At 43.5% G+C, this 20,395-nt stretch overlaps 5 protein-coding genes across 5 annotated transcripts; 2 read left to right on the top strand and 3 right to left on the bottom strand.

Moving 5' to 3' along the window:
• Positions 1–2,951: 2,951 nt before the first annotated feature.
• HO133_007733 (uncharacterized protein) lies at positions 2,952–4,705 on the top strand (the record flags this gene model as incomplete). The annotated part of the gene is made up of 5 exons (XM_037298603.1): positions 2,952–2,958; positions 3,009–3,536; positions 3,591–3,662; positions 3,840–3,988; positions 4,055–4,705. 5 exons carry the CDS (start codon positions 2,952–2,954, stop codon positions 4,703–4,705), a joined length of 1,407 nt encoding a protein of 468 aa, XP_037155939.1.
• Positions 4,706–7,268: 2,563 nt separating this feature from the next.
• HO133_007732 (uncharacterized protein) lies at positions 7,269–7,721 on the bottom strand (the record flags this gene model as incomplete). Its single annotated transcript, XM_037298602.1, has 2 exons — positions 7,269–7,322; positions 7,533–7,721. The coding sequence occupies 2 exons, from the start codon at positions 7,719–7,721 to the stop codon at positions 7,269–7,271; spliced, it is 243 nt and encodes an 80-aa protein (XP_037155938.1).
• A 2,473-nt stretch (positions 7,722–10,194) lies between these two features.
• Positions 10,195–11,316, bottom strand: HO133_007731 (uncharacterized protein; the record flags this gene model as incomplete). The annotated part of the gene is made up of 2 exons (XM_037298601.1): positions 10,195–11,110; positions 11,168–11,316. 2 exons carry the CDS (start codon positions 11,314–11,316, stop codon positions 10,195–10,197), a joined length of 1,065 nt encoding a protein of 354 aa, XP_037155937.1.
• Positions 11,317–12,355: 1,039 nt separating this feature from the next.
• On the bottom strand, positions 12,356–13,292 carry HO133_007730 (uncharacterized protein; the record flags this gene model as incomplete). The annotated part of the gene is made up of 2 exons (XM_037298600.1): positions 12,356–12,364; positions 12,627–13,292. The coding sequence occupies 2 exons, from the start codon at positions 13,290–13,292 to the stop codon at positions 12,356–12,358; spliced, it is 675 nt and encodes a 224-aa protein (XP_037155936.1).
• A 1,391-nt stretch (positions 13,293–14,683) lies between these two features.
• On the top strand, positions 14,684–15,434 carry HO133_007729 (uncharacterized protein; the record flags this gene model as incomplete). Its single annotated transcript, XM_037298599.1, has 2 exons — positions 14,684–14,731; positions 15,087–15,434. 2 exons carry the CDS (start codon positions 14,684–14,686, stop codon positions 15,432–15,434), a joined length of 396 nt encoding a protein of 131 aa, XP_037155935.1.
• Between the last annotated feature and the right edge of the window lie 4,961 nt (positions 15,435–20,395).

Here is a 20,395-nt window from a genome sequence, read left to right as displayed (position 1 = left end):
TACCATATCTCAGTATAAACAGCTGGTATTTTACCCGTCCTCTATGTCTATCTCATAGATACTCTTTCAGATAGAGTAATGGTTATAATTAAGCGAGCCCTAATCAAGCAACCCTTATTCACGAAGGAAAGCTATCTTTTAGTTCAAAGGGCTGGTACTTTTTCCATTTATTTTACCCATCTGATAAGAACTCTCCCAGAATAGGTGACAGTTGTGACCAAACGAGCCCCAAATTCAGTCTACAGAGCTGGCATTTTTCCCGTTCATTATGTTCATTTAATGGGACCTCTCCCCGATAAGGTAACAGTCGTAATCAACCGAGCCCTAACCAAGCGTCCTTTGTTGGCGAAGGAAGCCTATCTTTTAGTCTAAATAGCTGGTACTTCTCTCATTTGTTATATCCATCTGATAGGCATTCACTCGGAAAAGGTGACAGTTGTAATCAAATGAGCCTTAATTTTCGGTCTAAAGAGATGGTACTTTTCCTATACATTATGTCCGTCTGATAGGCACTTTCCCGGAGAAGGGGACAATGATGATTAAACGAGCCCTTAATAAACGTACTTGTTAGGTTATTTTCCCGTCTATCATGGTCGTCTAGTAGGCACCACCCCCAGACAAGATGGCATATAAAACCAAACGAACCCTACTTAAACGTCCCTGTTGAGTACTTTTCCCGTCCATCATGGTCGTCTAGTAGGCATCACCCTCAGATAAGGTGGCAATCATTATCAAACGAGCCCTAACTTCCAGTCTAAAAGGCTGGTACTTTCCCGTTCATCATGTCTGTCTGAGAGTCACTCTGCAGGAAAAGGCAACCATTGTAACCAAACAAACCCTGGATGAAGGGTCCTTGTTGGGTACTTTCCCCGTCTATCGTACCCGTCTGATAGCCACTTCCCCAGATAAGGTGGCAGTTGTAACCAAACGAACTCTAAATAAAGCGTCCTTTGTGGCGAAGAGAAACCAATTTCCCCACTTCAGCAGCCTTAATCCCAAGTTCCTTCCGGTAAACGGTCGATATATTTAGGTTGAATCCCATGCAGCCGCCACAGAGCGGGGGATTGTTCCCGCCAGTAGCGCCCACTTACAGATCGAGGAACCATTCATCCGAACGACTCCTGCAAGGTGATGAGCTATGGAAATGTTAATACTGCTGTCAGACGGCCCAAGGAAAGCAGAAACGAGGGGTAGATCTTTGCCCGACAGGGGTATACCCATACTCCCCGCAATTTGGAAGGCTCTAAAAGTGTTATTGTCGCCACTTCTAGCTAGAAACCAAGCCATCTGCACGTTCCTGCGTTCGTAGTGGCTGCTAGTTAACCCAAGCGTTCGGGGTCGATCCTTCCAACCTAAGCTTGACAACGGCCGGAGAAATCAGATCTACAGTCCAATAATGTTGCAGTCGATAGCTAGCCACCAAGTCACCTGGTCATCATGTTCATCATCTGATACGCCATGGTAAGCAGCCCTTCGGCTCATCCTTCCGACGGTAATAAGTCTCTTCCGGCGGCAAGAACCGAGCTAGAATGAGGCTGGCTTCCAGAGGATCGAGAGAATCTGACTAGATAATGCACGTCGAAGCGAGCGATGAAAGTAGACTGCTGCATCTGAGGATATGCACGAGTTGCATCGAGGGATCTGCACGAGGACGAAGTAACCTGGTTGCCTAACGGCACCGTGGATCCATGCAGCGCGTCGCTGGGCGCTTTCCCGTGCTCTCTGGCTTTTCTTGCCAGCCGCGGATTAGGCAGGAGATATTCTTAGCGCAGGGAGAGGGCTCCAAGGGTCTTCACTCGCCTTCGAACGCGTTTCGGAGAGTTTTGCGCTCCTCTTTCTCTGGTGTCCTATGAAACTGCAGTTTGCGCTTGGGTTGGCAGCCATGATCTCTTACAGCGTTAAGGAAATAGGTAAAAAAATTGGTTAATTTTGGGGGGGCATGGCTAATTTTGGCGTGAAACTGCCCCTGCTCGTGCACGGTCCAGGCTCCGGGGGATGTCGATTGGTCTCTCAGGCCGTAGACCTGATACTTCTGTGTTTTGAGTATTTCGAAAAATATGCGATATATTGCTCTTCGATTTGCCCCAAGAGGCGCTGCACACATTGGTTGGGAAAGGAAGACTCCGATTTTAAAATGCGTAACCGCCGACAGGGTCGCTCATTGGTACACGCAATTGCTCTGGAGCAGCGAAAGCCAATTACCGCCGGCCGTACGTCTTTAGCCTCAGATGAGACCAAACTAAGTCAGAATTCTATCTATGCATCTATCTCTGCAATATCGTATTGTCTGACTGGATGGCGAGCCTCGGTATCATGCTGCATTGGCGGTTTAGGCTCCATTTTCAAGACGCGTGAACACAGGAAGAGCCCCTCATTGGTACGGGGAGTTGACATGAGCCATTTGATCTGCCAGTGCCTTGGTTCATCTTGTTCCATCATATATTGATTGGCTTTCATTCCCAGCATCGTTAATCAGAGGACCAATCGCTATGCAGTCATGAGATCATCTATGTCTGTTGGTGGTTGCCTGGGGATGGATCCCCCTCCCGGATCATACGGCCCTGAGTATTATCTGAATCGATGATGGAGACCGAGGTTGCATTCCTGCTAGCGCTGCATCAGTTTCTCCCGATGAGGACTCCATTAGTGGGGCTTCACTCATCTGTATCATCATACTGAGCCCAGCCAGAACTTGCCCCCCTTCATACCTGCAATAAATACCACCATCAGAGCAGCTTTTGCTTGACCATCTCCAGTACTCCTTTATCCTCAACATCAAGCTCCGGTTCCCAGAGCATTCTCCTGGTCAAGCGTTCTGCACTTTTCCATCTCTATCACTCCAGCTCCTCCTCCTTTCCAATCCCAACTGGGCCCACCTCATAATTGTGTGGATGAAGATGCCAGTCGTCAATGACTTCTCCTCCGAAGGAGAACTATCCCCCCACATCAATATGAGAGGTAAGTCTCGTCAAAAGGTAGTCTATGCCAAAGCCATTGACATGAGATAGGTTACGAACAAAGTAGTACGGCCCAGACAACCTACCCAGACCTAGCCAGTCTCGGTTTTGAGGCTTCCGCCCACAATTACAACAGAATCTTCGGACCTCAGGCGCAAGATGAAGATTTTCTCCTACCAGACTTCATGCATAGTGACTTATCAGGATCGACTCCAAGCATGGATTATTACAGCCAATACCAGGCTACACCGTTGCTCGAGGGAGCCAACAGTCACATGCGCGACACCGGAAACGATGCTGAAGGCATCAGCAGAGGCGCTCCTCAGAGCCAAGCACGCACGGAGACGCAGAAGCCCCTCGCACCGAAACGGCTACAGTGCGCTGACCCTGCTCAGCCACCTGGTCCAAGCAAGTCACCGAGCAAGGCAAAGACCCCTGCCGCAGGAAAAGGCGGTAGAGTGTCCAAACTAGGACTCAAGAAAGCAAGGCTTGGAGACACGCTAGGCACTGACAACAGGGCGCGGGCAGAAACCAGGTGGGAGAATGGCATCATGTACGGCATGGTGAACAAGGAGTGGAGTATGTTGGTGCGACTGGAGTCTGCACGAACTACCGAAACTAATTCGTGAGCAGAGCCCGCAGCCTATCATTGCGACAACAGAGAGGAGCTTATCATGAGGGCGGCCCAGCAGCCTGGAGCTCCAGGTAGGTTGTTAAAGCCGACGCGTCTTACACGTGAGCTAATGAGGATAGTATTTCGAGAAGGGATGTCAACGGATTACACCAGTTACAGCCCAATGACGCAAAGCTGGACTGAAGATCTTAAGTCAGTAAGGGACTACATGGGTCGTCAGGTACTTCTGTTGCCCGAACGTCCGGTAGACTTGGAGCACAATCCAAAAGCCCCTTACATTATGCTTAGGGGACTTGTCATGTTGAACACAAACAACCGGCCAGTCAAAGACTACCCTGGAGCACCTCAGGTAATGAGTACTCATGAGCGGGATATAGTTGTGGAAGGTCTGCGACGGGTTTGTGGAATGACAGTCTCGGAGTGAGTTCGTTCCAGCATGACTTCGAACAACATGCTGATCAAGTTGTCCAGCCAGACGAGCCGAATGCCTCCTAGAAGAGCCACAGCGAGCGGGGAGAGAAAGCTACAGGGGGGGTCGGGCTTCACAAATCGCCTAGCAAGATGGAGGAAGGAACACCCCGAGTGTGTTATTTGGCACGAGAGGGGCAAACGCAAGGGGAAAGAGGCGGAGGTCACCGATCAACCTGGTCTATCAGACGAGGAGGACTACACATCAGACTCGATCCCAGACTCTGAACCTACGCCGTACCAGGACTTGGACGAGAATGCCGGGTTCTATTCCAGTCATTCCTCGTCACTCATACCAGGAATTGATCCTTCGTCGACAGAAAACCAATTCTGGTTGGAGCAATCAATGGACATCAATCAGCAGATGTCATGCCCAGAACCAGACCCTTTCTCGGGAGCAAACTGGAACTCAGGCATACCGGGAGGGTCCTATCCCCACCATCAGCTGAGCACCGAGCATGTGGAGCAAACAGAAGGGAGCAATCAGTACAACGCATCGCCCTTCCGACAAGCAAACATGCCCACACACACTGCAAACAATGCCGCAGCAGAGGGTATATATTCCCCGGGCTATCCCTTTAGATACGCCCCAACAAATATATACCCCCCTGGCAATCCACTTGGACTCCCATTCAAACCTATATAAACCCCGGCCGCTCCGTCTCTCGGCGACCCCTCGGCCCTCCCAATGACAACGTCGCACGGTTCAATACCGCCAGAAATCGACAATTCCTCCATCGACGACGAGCTTTGGTAGGAGGACTTTGGGCAGAGTCCGCTAAGAGAGAGTGATTCTCCGGACGAGTTCCGGAAAATTGGGCAAATTTCAGATAGAATTTGCCTTACGCATGCCAATGTTTAGCGCAAAATGAAGCTTTTTAACCCCCGCAAAAACCCCGCAAGGGGGACCAATCCCTAAACTTTTCGTGACTTTGAATTCTTTGTCAGCATCTATTGAGTATATTGACTGGAAACTGACCGGGTAAATGTCATACACGGAGGGTAAAATACCCTGATGAGTTTCTTAAATGTTCTAAAGTTGCCAGAAAAGAGTGACATTCTCATTGAAAATTTCCTAAGAACCTCCCATAATTTCGCTAGAGAGAAGTCGTAGAAGTCATATAATTCCGGGGTACTACCAGAAAAAGTGGCAGTCTTTCGCGATTTTCCCCTAAGAATAGTCGAATAATTCAGACAGATTTCCCGAAAACAGTGTCAGTTTTGATATATTTTCCCTAAGGATCAATCAATATTTCAGGCGCAGTACCAGAAAAGAGTAGCACTCGTCACAGATTATCCCTATAAACTATCATACGATTCGGGCGCGGTGCCAGAGATAATTGACAGATCACATACAGCTTCCCAAATCCTGCCAGTATGATTCATACGCAGTACCAGAAAAAAGTGGCACTCGTTACAGATTATCCCTACAAACCATCATACGATTCGGGCGCAGTGCCAGAGATTATTGACAGATCACATACATTTTCCCTAAGAATTGCCAGTATGATTCATGCGCAGTACCAGAAGATAGTAACAGTCTTTACGAATTACCCTAGGAACCATGGTACGATTCAGGCCCAATACCAGAAAAGAGTGACATTCGTTACAGATTATCTCTACCAACCATCATACGCTTAGGGCGTAGTGCCAGAGATAAGTGATAGATCACATACAGTTTCCCTAAGACTGCCAGTATGATTTATACGTAGTACCAGAATATAGTAGCAGTCTTTACGAATTATCCCTAGAAACTATACTATAATTTAGGCCCAGTACCAGGAAAGAGTAGTAGTCTTTACGAATTATGTCTTGAATTTGAGATGTAATTTAGGCGTAGTACCAGAGATAAGTAATAGATTGCATATAGTTTCCCTAAGAACCGCTATTATAATTTAGATGCAGTATCAGAAAGTAGTAATACTTTTTATAGAACCGTTGTAGGTTTAGGCGTAGTACCAGGAAAGAGTGGCAGTCTTTACGAATTATGTCTAGAATCATTATATGATTCAGCTATAGTGCCGGAGAATGGTGATAGATCACAAACATTTTCCTAAGGATCGCTATCATGATTCAGGTGTAGTACCAGAAAAATGAAATACTTTTCGTAAATTTCCCCTAAGAACCATCCTACAATTCAGGCGCAGTGCCAGAGATCAGTAACAGATTCCATATTGCGATTCAGAGATAGTGCCAGAAAATGGTGATAGATTCTATAAGGTCTGCCAAGAACCGTCGTTACGATCCAGGTGTAGTGCCAGAACAAGGTGACCGTTTTGACAAGTCTTCTTCAAGAACCGCCATTATTATTCAAGTGTGGTGCCAGAAAAAGGTGGTAGTTCTCATAGACCCTCCCCCAAAATCGCTGTCTTAACTGCAAGGGAGAGATTACAAAAGTTACATAATACTAGGGCACCGCCAGCAAAACGTGATAGTCTTCATAAATCTAAGACACCTCTTCTGCGAAACGACTACCTAGTTACCTTCATCGACTCAAGTTCGACAAGACCTACGAATTCTATAAATCTATGCTTCCCTAGCCACGGGTGACTTGGTCGAAATATGATTCTAGTGTACACCTCATCGAACGAGCAAGGACATAGCGGAATGTATCCATTGTGGCCTTGAATTAGATCATTGGCCCACTACGGACTTACCTTTGAAAGAACACCTGACTAACCGACCTACATGCCTCTACCTTGCGGACTTCAAAAACACAGTCCCGGCATGATGAAACAGTACTACAACGAGCTACAATGAGAGTATGAGAGGAATCACAAAGCCTATGAGACGGAGCAGGCGCGTCATCAGCAAGAACAGCGTGTTGACCGGCAGCAAGCGGCACATGAAAGATTTCAACATAGACATGACATGGATTCAGAAAACGTAAACGAACTTCCAGCCGACTACCTACAACATTACCAATCATAACGTCATTGTTTAAAGACATGAGTACAGTACGGGGAGCAGCAAGTGGCCGTTACCTGCAAACGTTGTCGAAATGGGATTCCTAGTGGTCACACCAAATTCACTGCATCACTCTCTAGCAACAAGAACCTCACGCTTCCCATCCACATTGTAGACTCGCTCCCTGCAGCAGAACCACCAAACCCAGCAGTAACTTCGCCAGCTACTGCGCAACACCAAGCCAGCCAGGCTCTCCCTTGATAAGAGCCACACTCATATCGTTTCTAGTGCAAACTCGCTCCCTACAGCAGAGACATCTCATTTGCCAGCTCACGGAGCTCTTTCACAATCCCGACCTACGTATCAACCAAAGTCCTACCTCACCGTTCAAGACTTCTGCATATGCTATACCCCATTAAGCAAGCTTTGGATCTATTTCACCCAGCCTACGTCACTTTTGAATCCTTTCTGTCATGGCCATTCAGCATCTCTACAAGCGATCTGATAAGCATGGCAAGCATAACAGTTAAGGTGTGGAGGAACCAGCGGAAAGTCAAGCCCAGCACCAGCCTACTGTCCCCAGCTTTCCCAGGCGCCCCCTGATTGATATTCCTGAACATAGAAGTCTTAGCGCGATACATATGCTCAGAAACCGACTTCTGAATCCAATATTCAAATGCTTTCGTATGCGCCGAAGAAACACGCTCCAAAACACCTACAGCGGGACCGATTTTCTTGATTTCTTCTCCAGCCATGGTAGGTAGGAAATGCATGTGCTTTGTGGAGCAGGGCAAAGATTCAGTGCATACCTCCAAGTATCAGCCATGCGGACATGGCTTGTTTCGGGAGGGTGGTGATTTCACGTGTGTATTAAGGCTTTGCTAGTGGCTTGGTATAGACTTCACGTGTCGAGGATGCAGCTGGTGGCGAGACTGAGAAGGACAGACTTGGAGTGAGAAGATCAAAGTGGTGGTTGAAGAGAAGACATAGGGGTTTGTGGTTACGGAGAGGTTGACGAGGCCGCAGATGGAGGATATGTAGAGGTTGGAGAGGCTAATGATAGGCTCTGTGAATACCGCGTGGAGGGATCGAGTGATGGTGGCGGTGAAGAAGAAGCGGATGTGCTGGCGTGGGGTGCGATGGGGTTTGAGGAGGCTGGTGATGTTGAGAGCTGCGGCGCGGTGGTGGGGAAGAGTCGTTTTGTAGGATGCGCGCGTGAATAGGGTGAATAAGACGGTCCATTGGGTCCAGCGCCAGCCCTCGTTGCTGAGACATCTTCATACCCCACACCAAATTTTGGGGTATAAAATTGTGAGATGCCATCACCCTGGGATATGAAAATACAAGTTGCCATCAACTTGTAGATATGGCTGTGCCTGTGTCTATAGACCAGTAGAAGTGTAATTAAACGTGTGTGTGAGGACCCAGTCATACAGACTGGGAGGCCAAATTTCGTTTGTCGCATTTGTAGATCTATTTCACGCTGTCTTCGGTGCGTAATGCCTTGATAGATGGGGGTCACTTAGAGGCTATCGGGTTACCGGTTTGCGGCGGGCTACAGGCTATCTACCCTGACCCGCCCCCCCACCCCCGCCCCCGGGAACCACGCCCACAAACCTCGCCCCGAAAGCCCACCCCTATTCGACGCTGTCGCGCCCTACGAGAACAGTATTGCGATTCTGAGGTTGGGATTGCGCTGACGTTGATGAGGGGTCTATACTCGCTTTGGTTGAATTTCGAAAGTGGAACCTTTGGTAGCAATTCTATGGTACCTACTATCATAATTTACAAATTAATATCCCTTCCGGGTATGAGAATGTAGGAATCCTTTACTTTGGGGTATGACGATGTGTTTCACTACGCGGATGAGGGAATTAAAGTAACAATTTTTCTCGAGCAGGGGAGAAGAGGACGTGCTTCTCATATCACAGACCCTAGTAAGGGCAGAATGTAGTAGGTGGCTATTGGGAGGAGCCGTGTATGAAATGACCAGATAGCGGCGACCCTCGCAGACGCAATACTAGTTCACAAGCATCTGCAAAGAACCTACAAACTTTAAAGCTGCATCATCCTAGGGATTCTTGGCGCCAAACATGAACAGTGTAAAGATGGGTGAATTGAAGAGGTACACGGATCTTTGACCAAATGTTTCGCTTTGACAAGGAGCCGAAAGCAAGACCAAGGTTGCAGAAAGGGTACGGTACGAGGGATGCGATTTTGGAGCGAAAATTGGTTGGATACGTCTTGGCTGGGGGTCTGTATGGATGATGCCATGCTACTGCCCTATCATCAGAGCTCAATCGTTGCAATATGTGAGGTTTACTGAATCAAAGACTCTCGATATTCCAGGCACACAGTGTGAAATATAGCCTTCAAGGGAGAACTTCTTCGCATTTCTATGCCACAGATGAAAGCATAAAAGCTTTCCGAGTCAATCTCAATCCGTGCATGCCTTGCGGGCGCAGCCGAAGGAGACACTAGGATTTGGTACAACGACTGGATAAGGGTTTGCGAATGGAGCTCCCATACACAAAGTACAATCTGTTTGAGAGGAGAAGAGTGGAGAGTTTAGGTAGAGAGCAATTAAATGGCAATTTTGTTTGCTTCCGACGTTGCATCCTGGCTTTCGGCTGCAAAGATCGTCGCGGCTGGTGTTAGCTTTTAAGACTGTGTAGGCGCCGGCAGTGATTCACCGCTGACATTTCATAAATTTGAGAGTACCCGAGGGTCGGGGACAAAAGTCGTTGGACACCGATCCCCGCTAAGCCCTACCAAAGTGTCCAACGACTTTTGTCCCCGACCCTCTACCCGCCATGAGCGGCCCAGCCCGTAGTTCTTTACACCTCAAGCCAAGTACCCTGCTAGTGTGGGGGTTATCTCGGAATGGGAGTGTCTGCAGAAAGACGCAAAAAGATCATCGAAGGACACTGACATTTCGGCAAATTGAGAGGCAACTGAGAAAGGAAGAATTGCATGTTGACACATCTGTGAGGCGTGCCAGATCCGGCTCCAAGGAAAGACCAGTCTTCATCTCCATATTCATCTTCCCGCCTTTAACAGACTGAATAACTGATTACACCGACAACAACTTTCATGAATCGTACGAGACCCTCAAAGCATTGCTGCCATAGTGGGTCTGGTGCAATGTTTTTCTGGATGTCGACAAACGAGCCTGAAAGTCTCCTCGCTTCGATGGTCCCGCATTGATCGACTAAAAAAAAGAAACTCTTATCTTGCTACGGCCGTCTCAAACGGCAGTGGAGGCGTCTCGAAATAAATCACGTAACCCTCACCTATCTTCTTTTTCTTGTAGAATATCCCAAAATTCATATCCTCCCACGACGAACCTTCACTGCTTTGGTATCCTACCACTATTTCCCGCCAGATCAATGCCAAAGCAGATTTCAGATCGCCCCAAGTAAAGGTTGCCGCGCCGGGATCTTTGTACATGACAATCGATACGTGATTGTCAACGCTGAGAACACGCATTTCCGCACCTGTCTCGTCGTTATCGTGTTGCGCCGCGGTGGCTAGGCCGTCCAAGAAAGCTGTAAATACTCTGCTTGCGGAGATGGATGTACCCTCGCATTCAAAATGGACCTTGAAATTCGAATCGCTACGATCAGTGACCCAGCCCGAGCGGCGGGCGGAGAGGCCACTAGGGAGAGCAACGAGGGGATTGGGTGACTGTTCTGAAATGCTTGTCGAGAGAGTATTGTTAGAGTAGTCGCCGCCTAAAAGAACCGTGTTGTTGATTGTATAATCTTCCAGGTTCAAGCGTTTAAGGCTGTATAGTAACCATCCGACCTGGCGATCGTGAAGAATGATTTTAGCGTCAAGTTTGAACGTGTCTGAACCATGGCGATCACCAATGGTAACACCTGTTCCATACAGTGCCGCGATGATGTGCTTGATTTGGAGTTCAGACCGAAGTCGGCCTATTTCGAGCTTCGAATCGAACCACGGAGACGAGATAATGTTTGGAAGTTGGCCTGCGAAGCCGTTCCACGGTTGCTTGGCGTAAGCAATCATCGCTTCCATTGTGTTTACGTAATCCTCAAACCAGGATAGCTCCACGCTCGCATCCCAAGTAATGCTCAACTGGAAACCCTCAGGGGGCTTTATCATGGCGAGACTGGAAGCACTATGATATGAACGATCAGCATTCTGCCAGCAACTTGCGCCGCCTCCATGAGCCTACTTGATAGGAGGAAGCACTCCTGAGAAGGTGTCATTCTTCACTAGCTGGACCCTGGCCAGAATTGATGCGGCAGAGACTAGCGCAACAGAACCGGAGAGAAATGAGGATAAGAAGATGTTGAGTTTCATGATAGTGAAGGCGTGAGACATCGACAGTGACTTCAATGAGTAAAAAAGTACTTCACCCTTATGAATGACACATTGTAAAAGCAGTTGTCGCGATTTTGATATTGACGACGAGCAGTGAAAAAAATTTATGCGATTGCCGCTTCCGATCACGGGTTAAGTAAGAATTGAATCCATGAGAATGATAGTACTACAGGCGCTCCTGCCGACAACCGATAACCGCGATGTGAGGAGCAGCGTTGGTCGAAATGGCACTATGTTGCTTGCATCCAAGATCAAAGACAAGTAAGCTATCAGCTCTTATGAATCTTCATCTGTCTTGAGATCCAGACGATTTTCCGATCTCAAATTCCTCATTGCTCGAATAGACTTCGGATAATCATACAGAATGATCTTGTCTTTTATGGCTGTTGAGAGCGGTACGGCTACGTCAGCCTCCAAGCTTATGGCAGATGGCCCTGAGATGTGTTTGGTCTACTGTAGATGCTGGAATTTCACTGACGTCATAGTTGACAGGGGTTGCCTAGCCAACAACACTAGTGGGCCTTGGTTATAATAGATATCTGGCTTTGCACCAGCCATACATAGTAGAGCCATCCTTCTTCTATTTATACGATATCTAATCTATCTTATTCTTTAGAAGTCTTACTTAGATTTCTTATAACCTTAAAGAACGATCTTACTTCTATTATTTATTATCTTTTAATTTAATAATCCTTCTACCTCTAAACGTATATCTTTTATTTCTCTTATTTCTAATAACTACGGTGCGATATTATTAAGAGTCTTAAGAAATTACTCGTTATTAGTTTATTATATTAATTATATTAATTATATTAGTTATATTATTAATTATATCGAATTAATTATATTCGATATTCGATTTTTATTATATCTATAACGATTTAAAACTAGTTTTTTATTAACTAAAGCGTCTTAAATTTAAATTATAAGATTTTCGAAATAAAGTTATTATCTCGAAGTATAATTTAAACTCTATAGATGTTAAGGAATCATTATGGTTTGACTCATATATGTGTGTGGTGTAAAAGATGTTGATTATCTATGTGGTCTGCAGGCAGATATGTGCGGTGCCAAGCCTACGCTAGTGGCCCTATGAGTATCCCTGAGGCATCTCATGACAATTGCCCACAAAAAACAGAGAAATGCCATGTCCTCATGGCAAGAAGTATGCATGCATGAATGAGTGAGTTTTCGAAATGCCGGAAAGGAATGGAGACACCAGGCCAATTAGTGGTGTGAATCCCATGAGTTCTCCTGCCGCAGTGAAAGCTTTTGAATAGTGAAATGGATGTTGAAGCAAGACATCGGACGGTTTCAATTCGTCCAAATATGCATCGTCCGATGTGACCCTTGCCTGCAGAGGTCCAATTGCCATAGCCATAGTGATTTGGCTGTGACCGTCGTAGTAGATCCTTCTCTTGTATGCTCAACTCAGTGATTGTGTGCCACAATAGTGCAGCGGAGATGATAGGCCAAATTGCAGTGATGTTCTCCTGCTGAGTGGTGGTTTGATGTGGAATCGTAGAGAGCATATGACGTGGGGTCTTGGAGAGCTGAGCCGTGTTCTTGATGATGGTGGCCTTGTTGTCGCTTGGTTTCTCCGCAGTGTTCTCCGCATTTGCCTGTTGTAGTGACTCCTCCTCTTGTTCAACTGAGTGCTCTGGCTGAGTGGCTGACTGAGTGGCTTTTAGAGACCTCTTGTATTGCTGGCGAGTCTTCTGATTCCGGTGCTTCTTCTTCTGCTGTGTTGCACGTACAAATGGACACTCCGGTGATCGAGTAGCGTGGAAATCAAATGGATTGTCACTATCCCAGTCACAAGGATCAAGACCGCATAGTGAGCACACAGTGAGATCCGGAGATGGAAAAGTAGGGTCGAATTCTCGATGAAAGCCAGCACGGGCTACGTCAGAGGCACTTGGATATACGTGTGGCCATGACGTGAATGAGGCAAGTCTTGCAGCGTATGAGTTCATTGTGATATCGACAGGCCTATTGAAAGGATCGATTTGGACGGTGTCAAAAGGTACTCGATGACTGCGAGTGTGTTGGAGGTCCGGCTTGGAGCGTCACACTATTAGGTGTTGATGTGGGCTTTGCGTAAACGTCTGATGACGCCTGGATATCCTATGAAGTAGGGCCAGGTGTTGCTACCAATTGTTAAGGAATCATTATGGTTTGACTCATATATGTGTGTGGTGTAAAAGATGTTGATTATCTATGTGGTCTGCAGGCAGATATGTGCGGTGCCAAGCCTACGCTAGTGGCCCTATGAGTATCCCTGAGGCATCTCATGACAATAGATCTACTTTTTATAGAAAATATAGTCGATTAAATAGAGTCTTTATTAGAAATTAATACGCTTTTCGTCGAATCTTATATTAGCGAGTTATTAAATTAATTTCTCTCGCTCTTTAAAGAGCGTTTTTCTATTAAGTCTATCGAGATAATTTCGACTATCTTTTTAAAAGAACTTAAAAGCTTATATTAGAATATTAAGAAGTTATTTACTTTATATTATTAGCGTATAATATAAATTATATATTATTTCGAAGTTTATAATCGTTTTCTCGAAGGTCTATCTCTATTAATCCTCGAGTTATTAATATTAAATTTAATCTATAATATATTTTTTAAAGATTTATAAGATCTCGAGCTTCGACGTAAAATTATTTAAAGAACTATTATTAAGATATCTTTATATTCGATATTTATATCTATAGAATAAATATATAAATTTTAATTAGTTATTAGAAAGATTAAGTATAAGAAGATTTAATTACGAGAGACTATATTCTATAAAGACGTCGTAAAGAGAAATATATTTATAACTTAGTTAGAATTTCATATAGACTTCTTATTTAGCGAAGAGTAGTGTGCCTAAATAGAGAGTCTTACTATAATTTCTATTATCGTCTCCGAATTCTAAGTAAGCTTCTTAATTAGTAATTAAATCTAAATTAGTTATCTAGAGTATAAATAATTTAAATTCTATAGAGCCTTGATTTATTTTAAAGAAGAATTTATCGAAGGCTATTAAGGCTATTAAGGCTGTTATGAGTGCTGGAAGTATTAATACATCTAAATCGATCTATAGATATGAAGGATATTATGAAGGATTTGATGTGGATTAAGGTGTTGATTAGGTATGGTCGCGAGGCTCTTATTATTTATTTGGTAGTAGTTGATAGGGGTTGCCTAGTTAATAACACTAGTGGGCCTTGGTTATGGTAGATATCTGGCTCTGCACCAGCCATACATAGTAGAGCCATCCTTCTTCTACCCACACGATACCTGGTCTACCTTGTTCTTTGTCATCTCATGCGTTCGGCTGAGCGACTCGATTACTAATCACTACGTCAACAAAATGTCGACCGAACAAATCCATGATGATGTTCTTAAGGCCCCGAACTTGGTTTCTCAATCCTTCCCACCAATTTTCGGTCTTTCTCCCTGGCATCAGGCAAGGCTATCGAATCTCTCTAGGAACAAAGCTTCAAGACCATGCATACACGGCGCTACTCTCTCCTTTATTCTCTTGCTCTCCTATGCGTCTCAAATCTCACACTCGCACTCACACCCTGGGAGTCAATCCACCAGACAATTCACACGTACCCACTGGCAATTGACTCTAAGGACTTCGCCCTGCTCTCGAAGGTATCCAAATCCCAAATCTCAGCATCGAAAACTCCCGATCGAATCATGACCCTCTGTCTCTTTGCTCAATATAACCCTAGCGTCTAAGTCGTTTACCTACCGAGTAAGAACAGGTCTTCACGTCCGGCGCCTCCGCCAACTACACCGGCGATCTCTCCAATCTCAACGGCCTTCCAGCAATCCAGATCGCGCTCGCAGCATCGGTTGCCAACGTCTACTCCCAACACCTCCTCGGCACCACCGTCATCGACATCCACAGCAATGAAATCAACGCAAATTCTACCACCTACTTCCAAGCTAGCCTTTTCGGCAAACCTTACTCTATCGGCTCAGTGGTGTCTCTTTATGGATACTATGCGGACACCATTGAGAGAGCGACTGAGGGATGGCGAATCTCGAAGAGGCTGCTTGTGTTCCAGGGGCCGGGCTTCGTGGGCAATCTTAGTCTCGTGGGCATGTGATCGATTGCCTTGTCCTCACTTTTCTCTTAGGAATACTGCAGCCTCGAAGGGCGAACGGATAAAAGCAGCATAGTCGTTCACCTTGACCCCATTTTGGGGTGGAATGAGGGCAGAGCACTCAAGTAGTAGGGATGTTGTTAGTTGTGAGCTTCTTTGTTGGGCCACCATGTTCATAGGCTAGCATTTTGATATCGCACTTACCTCTGATGTGCGAAAGCTTGTTCTCTGGTCACGGAAGAGGGAATTCCTTACGGTATACCCTTAAGTCGTTGACTTTCATCGCGTCGCACATCCATTGATAATACATCAGCCACTCACGGAGTATAACGCTGATGATCATGCAACGTAAATACGTGGGTCTCGGATTGCGGGATTAATCACGTCTGGCGGTCCGTGCAGTGTGGACGGCCGGGAGTCCAAGCGTGGCCATCTGACCACCATGGCTCCACGTTTGACTTAGACCCACCGGGCATCTCGGCCAAATGTCGAGAAGGACGCCCGCTTAAGGTGGAAGTCCGCTTAATGTCAATTGATTGATTGATGGATTGATTTGTTGGTTGACCAAGTCACACTGGACCCCCTACGGGTTATCCCGCATGTTTCACAGGCATTAAAAGCCCAGTCAGACGCATCGTCCTTCGGGGTTTCCAGGCCCAAGATGGATGCACACTGTATCTAAAGCCAGCCTCTAAGGGATCCAAGCTACTAGCCTACGTGATGATGATCAAGCCCTCAGAGCCCCACCGTGCGGCGATAAGATCGCTAGAGATGAACAAGCCCTCCGAAATCCCCTGTGCGCCAACGAAGAACCCCCATGAAAATCTACAGTGCGGTACTAGGAGCCTCGAAAAAAAACGAAAAAAAGTCCTCCGCTTCTAACCGCTCATGGGGCTTTCCGGTCTGCCGGGAGTCGAGTCTATGATTCCAGAATGGCATGATGGAAGGACTTCCGTCTTTGAGGAAGTCATCGATTCGAAATGGTCCGAAAATACTGCCTCGGTGAATTTTTTGTTCACAAAGTAGGACGTCCTTAAGGAGAAGATAAAGAGACTTCCAATCGGTGATACTTTTCGCGACTACACCGACGGGGACAACTGTCAAGAAGCTTTGAAATTTTTCACATCGAAGTTCCTTGATTGCAATCGAGCGGGCAAGAAAGTTAATTTTCTTTTGGGCGATGTGGAAGATTCTCAGCAGATGGGATCACCCTGTCGCTTTTTCCCTGTGCCGTTGATGAGGCTCCTGTTGTGCTTGAGAGCAACGTGGCTGAAGTCGTCTTGGCATTACAATTCGAGATAGATATGCATTTGTTCTCTGGGAAACCCATTGAATTACATGTCTGACAGGGCTTTGAAACATTGTTAACGGACGAGATTCAATACTAGTGACACCAATTCACTCACTGGAATCGTCTCGTAGGCACAGGACGACGTGAGATCTTCGAAACCTAGAGGGGGCGAAGGCAGTGGTGTAGTATGAGGTGTAAAATGCCATGCACGCCACTGGGAAGAGGAACAGTTGAGATTATGGCGGTGCTGGCCAGGTTGCTTCACACTTCTCATGGTCCACTACTGAAGTATTACTGGATGCGTTTCCCGAGAACGAGGCTTTGAACGCATGTTTCTCTCAGACTGCTCTTCCTGATTGCGTAATTCAGTGGAGTCAGCACGGCACTTCCCTTCCAATCCCCTTTGAGACACGCACTCTCAAACTGCGCTTAGTAAGATCTCCTCCATTTACCAATCGTTTGGTGGTCCTTGCTGGGGGATACTAAGAATACTCAGTTGCTCAAGTAAGCTGTCTGCCAGCTCGCTCTATTAGCGGCCTGCAGCCTTTTGGGAATCTATTCCGTTACGCTCTTCGATTCGTATCCTCCGAAGCCACAATGTGTACAAAACAGAGATCTTATTCCTCAACATTTGGTAGTAAGTTTAATCTCAAACGCGCAACAATAATTGTGCACAGCTGAAAGCGCGTCAATTTTCATGATTTTAGGCAGAGTGCAAGCATCACGCCGCATTAGGCCTAGGGTTAGCGCCGCTCTACGCTTGCGTAACACGGGTGAAGGTCGCGTTGGTATGAATGATTCTTGGTGAGGGCGTCTCACCAGTCACAACAGGGATGAGCTCCTCTTCTCTCATTGCCCGCGTAAAGTCTCCTATGTACAGGTCATTCGTAGGGCTAGGATTGCGCGACCTGAGTCCTTCGCTCTGGTGGAAGAAATAAACTGCCTTACTCATATTCTTTAGGATTTGCCCGGATTTGCGATCTCTAAAATTCGATCTTTACAACTCACCGTTCCACAACAGTATAATAAAAACCCCGAAAAAAATTCTAAAAGACCATAGAATACGATTTTCAAAGTCTAAAGGATTTTGAAAACTAGGATTATATTATTGATAAATTTATATAATAGTATATATAATAGAATAAGGTAGGGCCGAGCTTGAAAACCTTGAATTTATATATATAGCCAATTATTAATTCGAGGTTATTACGCCTTTTAACTAGATCGACTAACTTATTACGGGTAAATAAATTAACGTCCGTAACTATCAAAATCTCGCCCTTTTACGCCTCTCTTATTAAAAAAATAGATATATATTATTAACATATAGAATTATTTTTTTATTTTCTATTAAAATTTTAGAGTTTTTTCTTTAAATTTTGAAGCGCTATTTATGCTTTCCGAATTTTTAAGAATTCTGAAATTTAGTCTTATAATTATTAAAGCGCAAGGAATTCAAATATCGCTCACCAAAGTTCGCTCACTAAAGATCGCTTATCTACTTACTCGATAGCCCTAATTAAAAAAATGATTATGAATTTAATTTATAGGCCTTTACTCGTATCTTTATAAAATAATAGAGATATTTTATAACTTTTTTCTTATATAATCTTCTATCTTATTTAATATAATTTTATCTTAAATAAATCTAGCGATAACTCGAAAATCTAATAAAATTTAATAAAGTTTAATACGCGCTAAAGTTAATAGAACGATTCTATTAATAGTAGAATCGCTTTACTAATTAACTTTAAGAATTATTAGCTATAAGAGATATAGATAATCGTTATTAGATATATTAAAGTCTATTAATATATACTTAAAAGTATATTTAATACTCGAAAGATTTATTAGTTTATTAGAAAAGTCTCGAATATACTCTAGTACGTATATTGAAATCTAATATTACTATAAGACTAAGAATATAAGAAAAAAGTTACGAAACCTCTCTAATAAGTTATAAGAAAAGAAAATTGAAGATTATAAATTCTAGTAAATATTAGAACTAGTATAGATGTAATACTAGTATAGGTGAGATAGATTAAGGATAATAAGGCTATCGAACTATATAGATAGAAAGGAGACATATACGCGGGTAATAGAAAAGCCTAAATACTAATCTAAATTAAGCTAGAAGATTAAGAATCGTTCTATATACAATTTTACACTTAAATTTTATTCTCTTAGATTATAAATAAGTGTGTAATTAGTATAACTAAAAGAATTTAAACTATTCTAGACGGTGATAGATAAGTAACAGGCTATTAATGAAGAAATATGATATTTACGCATAGAAATTTGATAAGAAAAGGCCGTAATCCCCATTTGCTTAGTATCTAGACTTTTCTATCACCCGAGTAATATGATATAGTAGGAGATACCTTCGTTAAGGCCCGCTAGCCATAGGGCTAAGAGCTGAATAGTATATTAAGAGTACGAGTACTTAAGTCGGGTTTTAATGCTAGGTTAGTAAGCGAACTCTAGATATACTTAAGTTTTAATATCTTAATAGCAATAATAGGGGGTTTTAGACTAGAGAATCTATATTCTATATATATTAAATTAGCTATCTTAAAGCTCTAATTTAGCGATAAACTCTATATATTTTAGAATCGTTAGATAGCTAATTTATTATTTATACTAAATTACTAATATAAGCTCTCGAGAATATCTAGATATATTAAGAGATATATATATATTAAATTACGCTAATAAATTCTATAATTTAAAAGATTTTTTAAAGATATTTAGATATTCTAACTATTTTATATACTATTATTACTATCTTACTTATTAACTATAAATTAAATTACTTAAAATCTCTAGATTATTATCTATTAGATTATCTAGATTATCTAAATTATCGATTATATTAAATAATATTTAAATAAGATAGATATACTTATTAATTAACTATCGATTCGCGATGCTAATAAATTACTTCCCAATACCGAATACTATAAAAAATATCGTATTAAGATTACTTATACTCTTCTTCGCGAGATTACTATTAATATATATAAAAGAATAAGATAGGGCTGAGCTAGAAAACCTTGAATTTATATATACAGCCAATTATAAATTCGGGGTTATTACGCCTTTTGGCTAGACCGGCTGAGTCACCGCGGGTAAATAAATTAGCGTCCGCAACTATCAAAATCTCTTACTCTACTTTTAACCCTTTAATAACTTTACTATTTTCTATTAAAATTTTGAGATTATTTTTTTAAATTATAGAACGAAATGTGGGCTTTCAGATAAAAAAAGAATTCTTAAATTTAGTCTTATAATTATTAAAGCGTAAGGAATTCAAATATCGCTTATCAAAGATCGCTCACCTATTTACTCGATAGCCCTAATCAAAAAAATGATTATGAATTTAATTCATAGGCCTTTACTCGTATTAATTATAAAGTCTAAAATAACTATAATTATAATATTTAATAAGCTATATATTATATATACTATTTATATAAAGTAAAGAAATTATGAGGTAGTAAGGTCTCTTTTAATAGAACTGCGTAGCAGCTATATAATTACGAAGTCTAGATACGTAGTTAATAGAATAGATAGATTAGTTATTAGATAAATTAATTTTTTAAGAAAGAAGAAGGGAAAAGAAAACTCGTAAGTATTTAAGACTTTATTAAGTATATTAAATATTCGTCTTAGC

This window comes from Letharia lupina, assembly GCF_014066315.1.
Source record: "Letharia lupina isolate WasteWater1 chromosome Unknown contig_4, whole genome shotgun sequence".
Classification (NCBI taxonomy): Eukaryota; Fungi; Ascomycota; class Lecanoromycetes; order Lecanorales; family Parmeliaceae; genus Letharia; species Letharia lupina.
The sequence above is the reverse complement of the archived record's forward strand: the minus strand, read 5'-3'. Positions and strand labels throughout refer to the sequence as shown.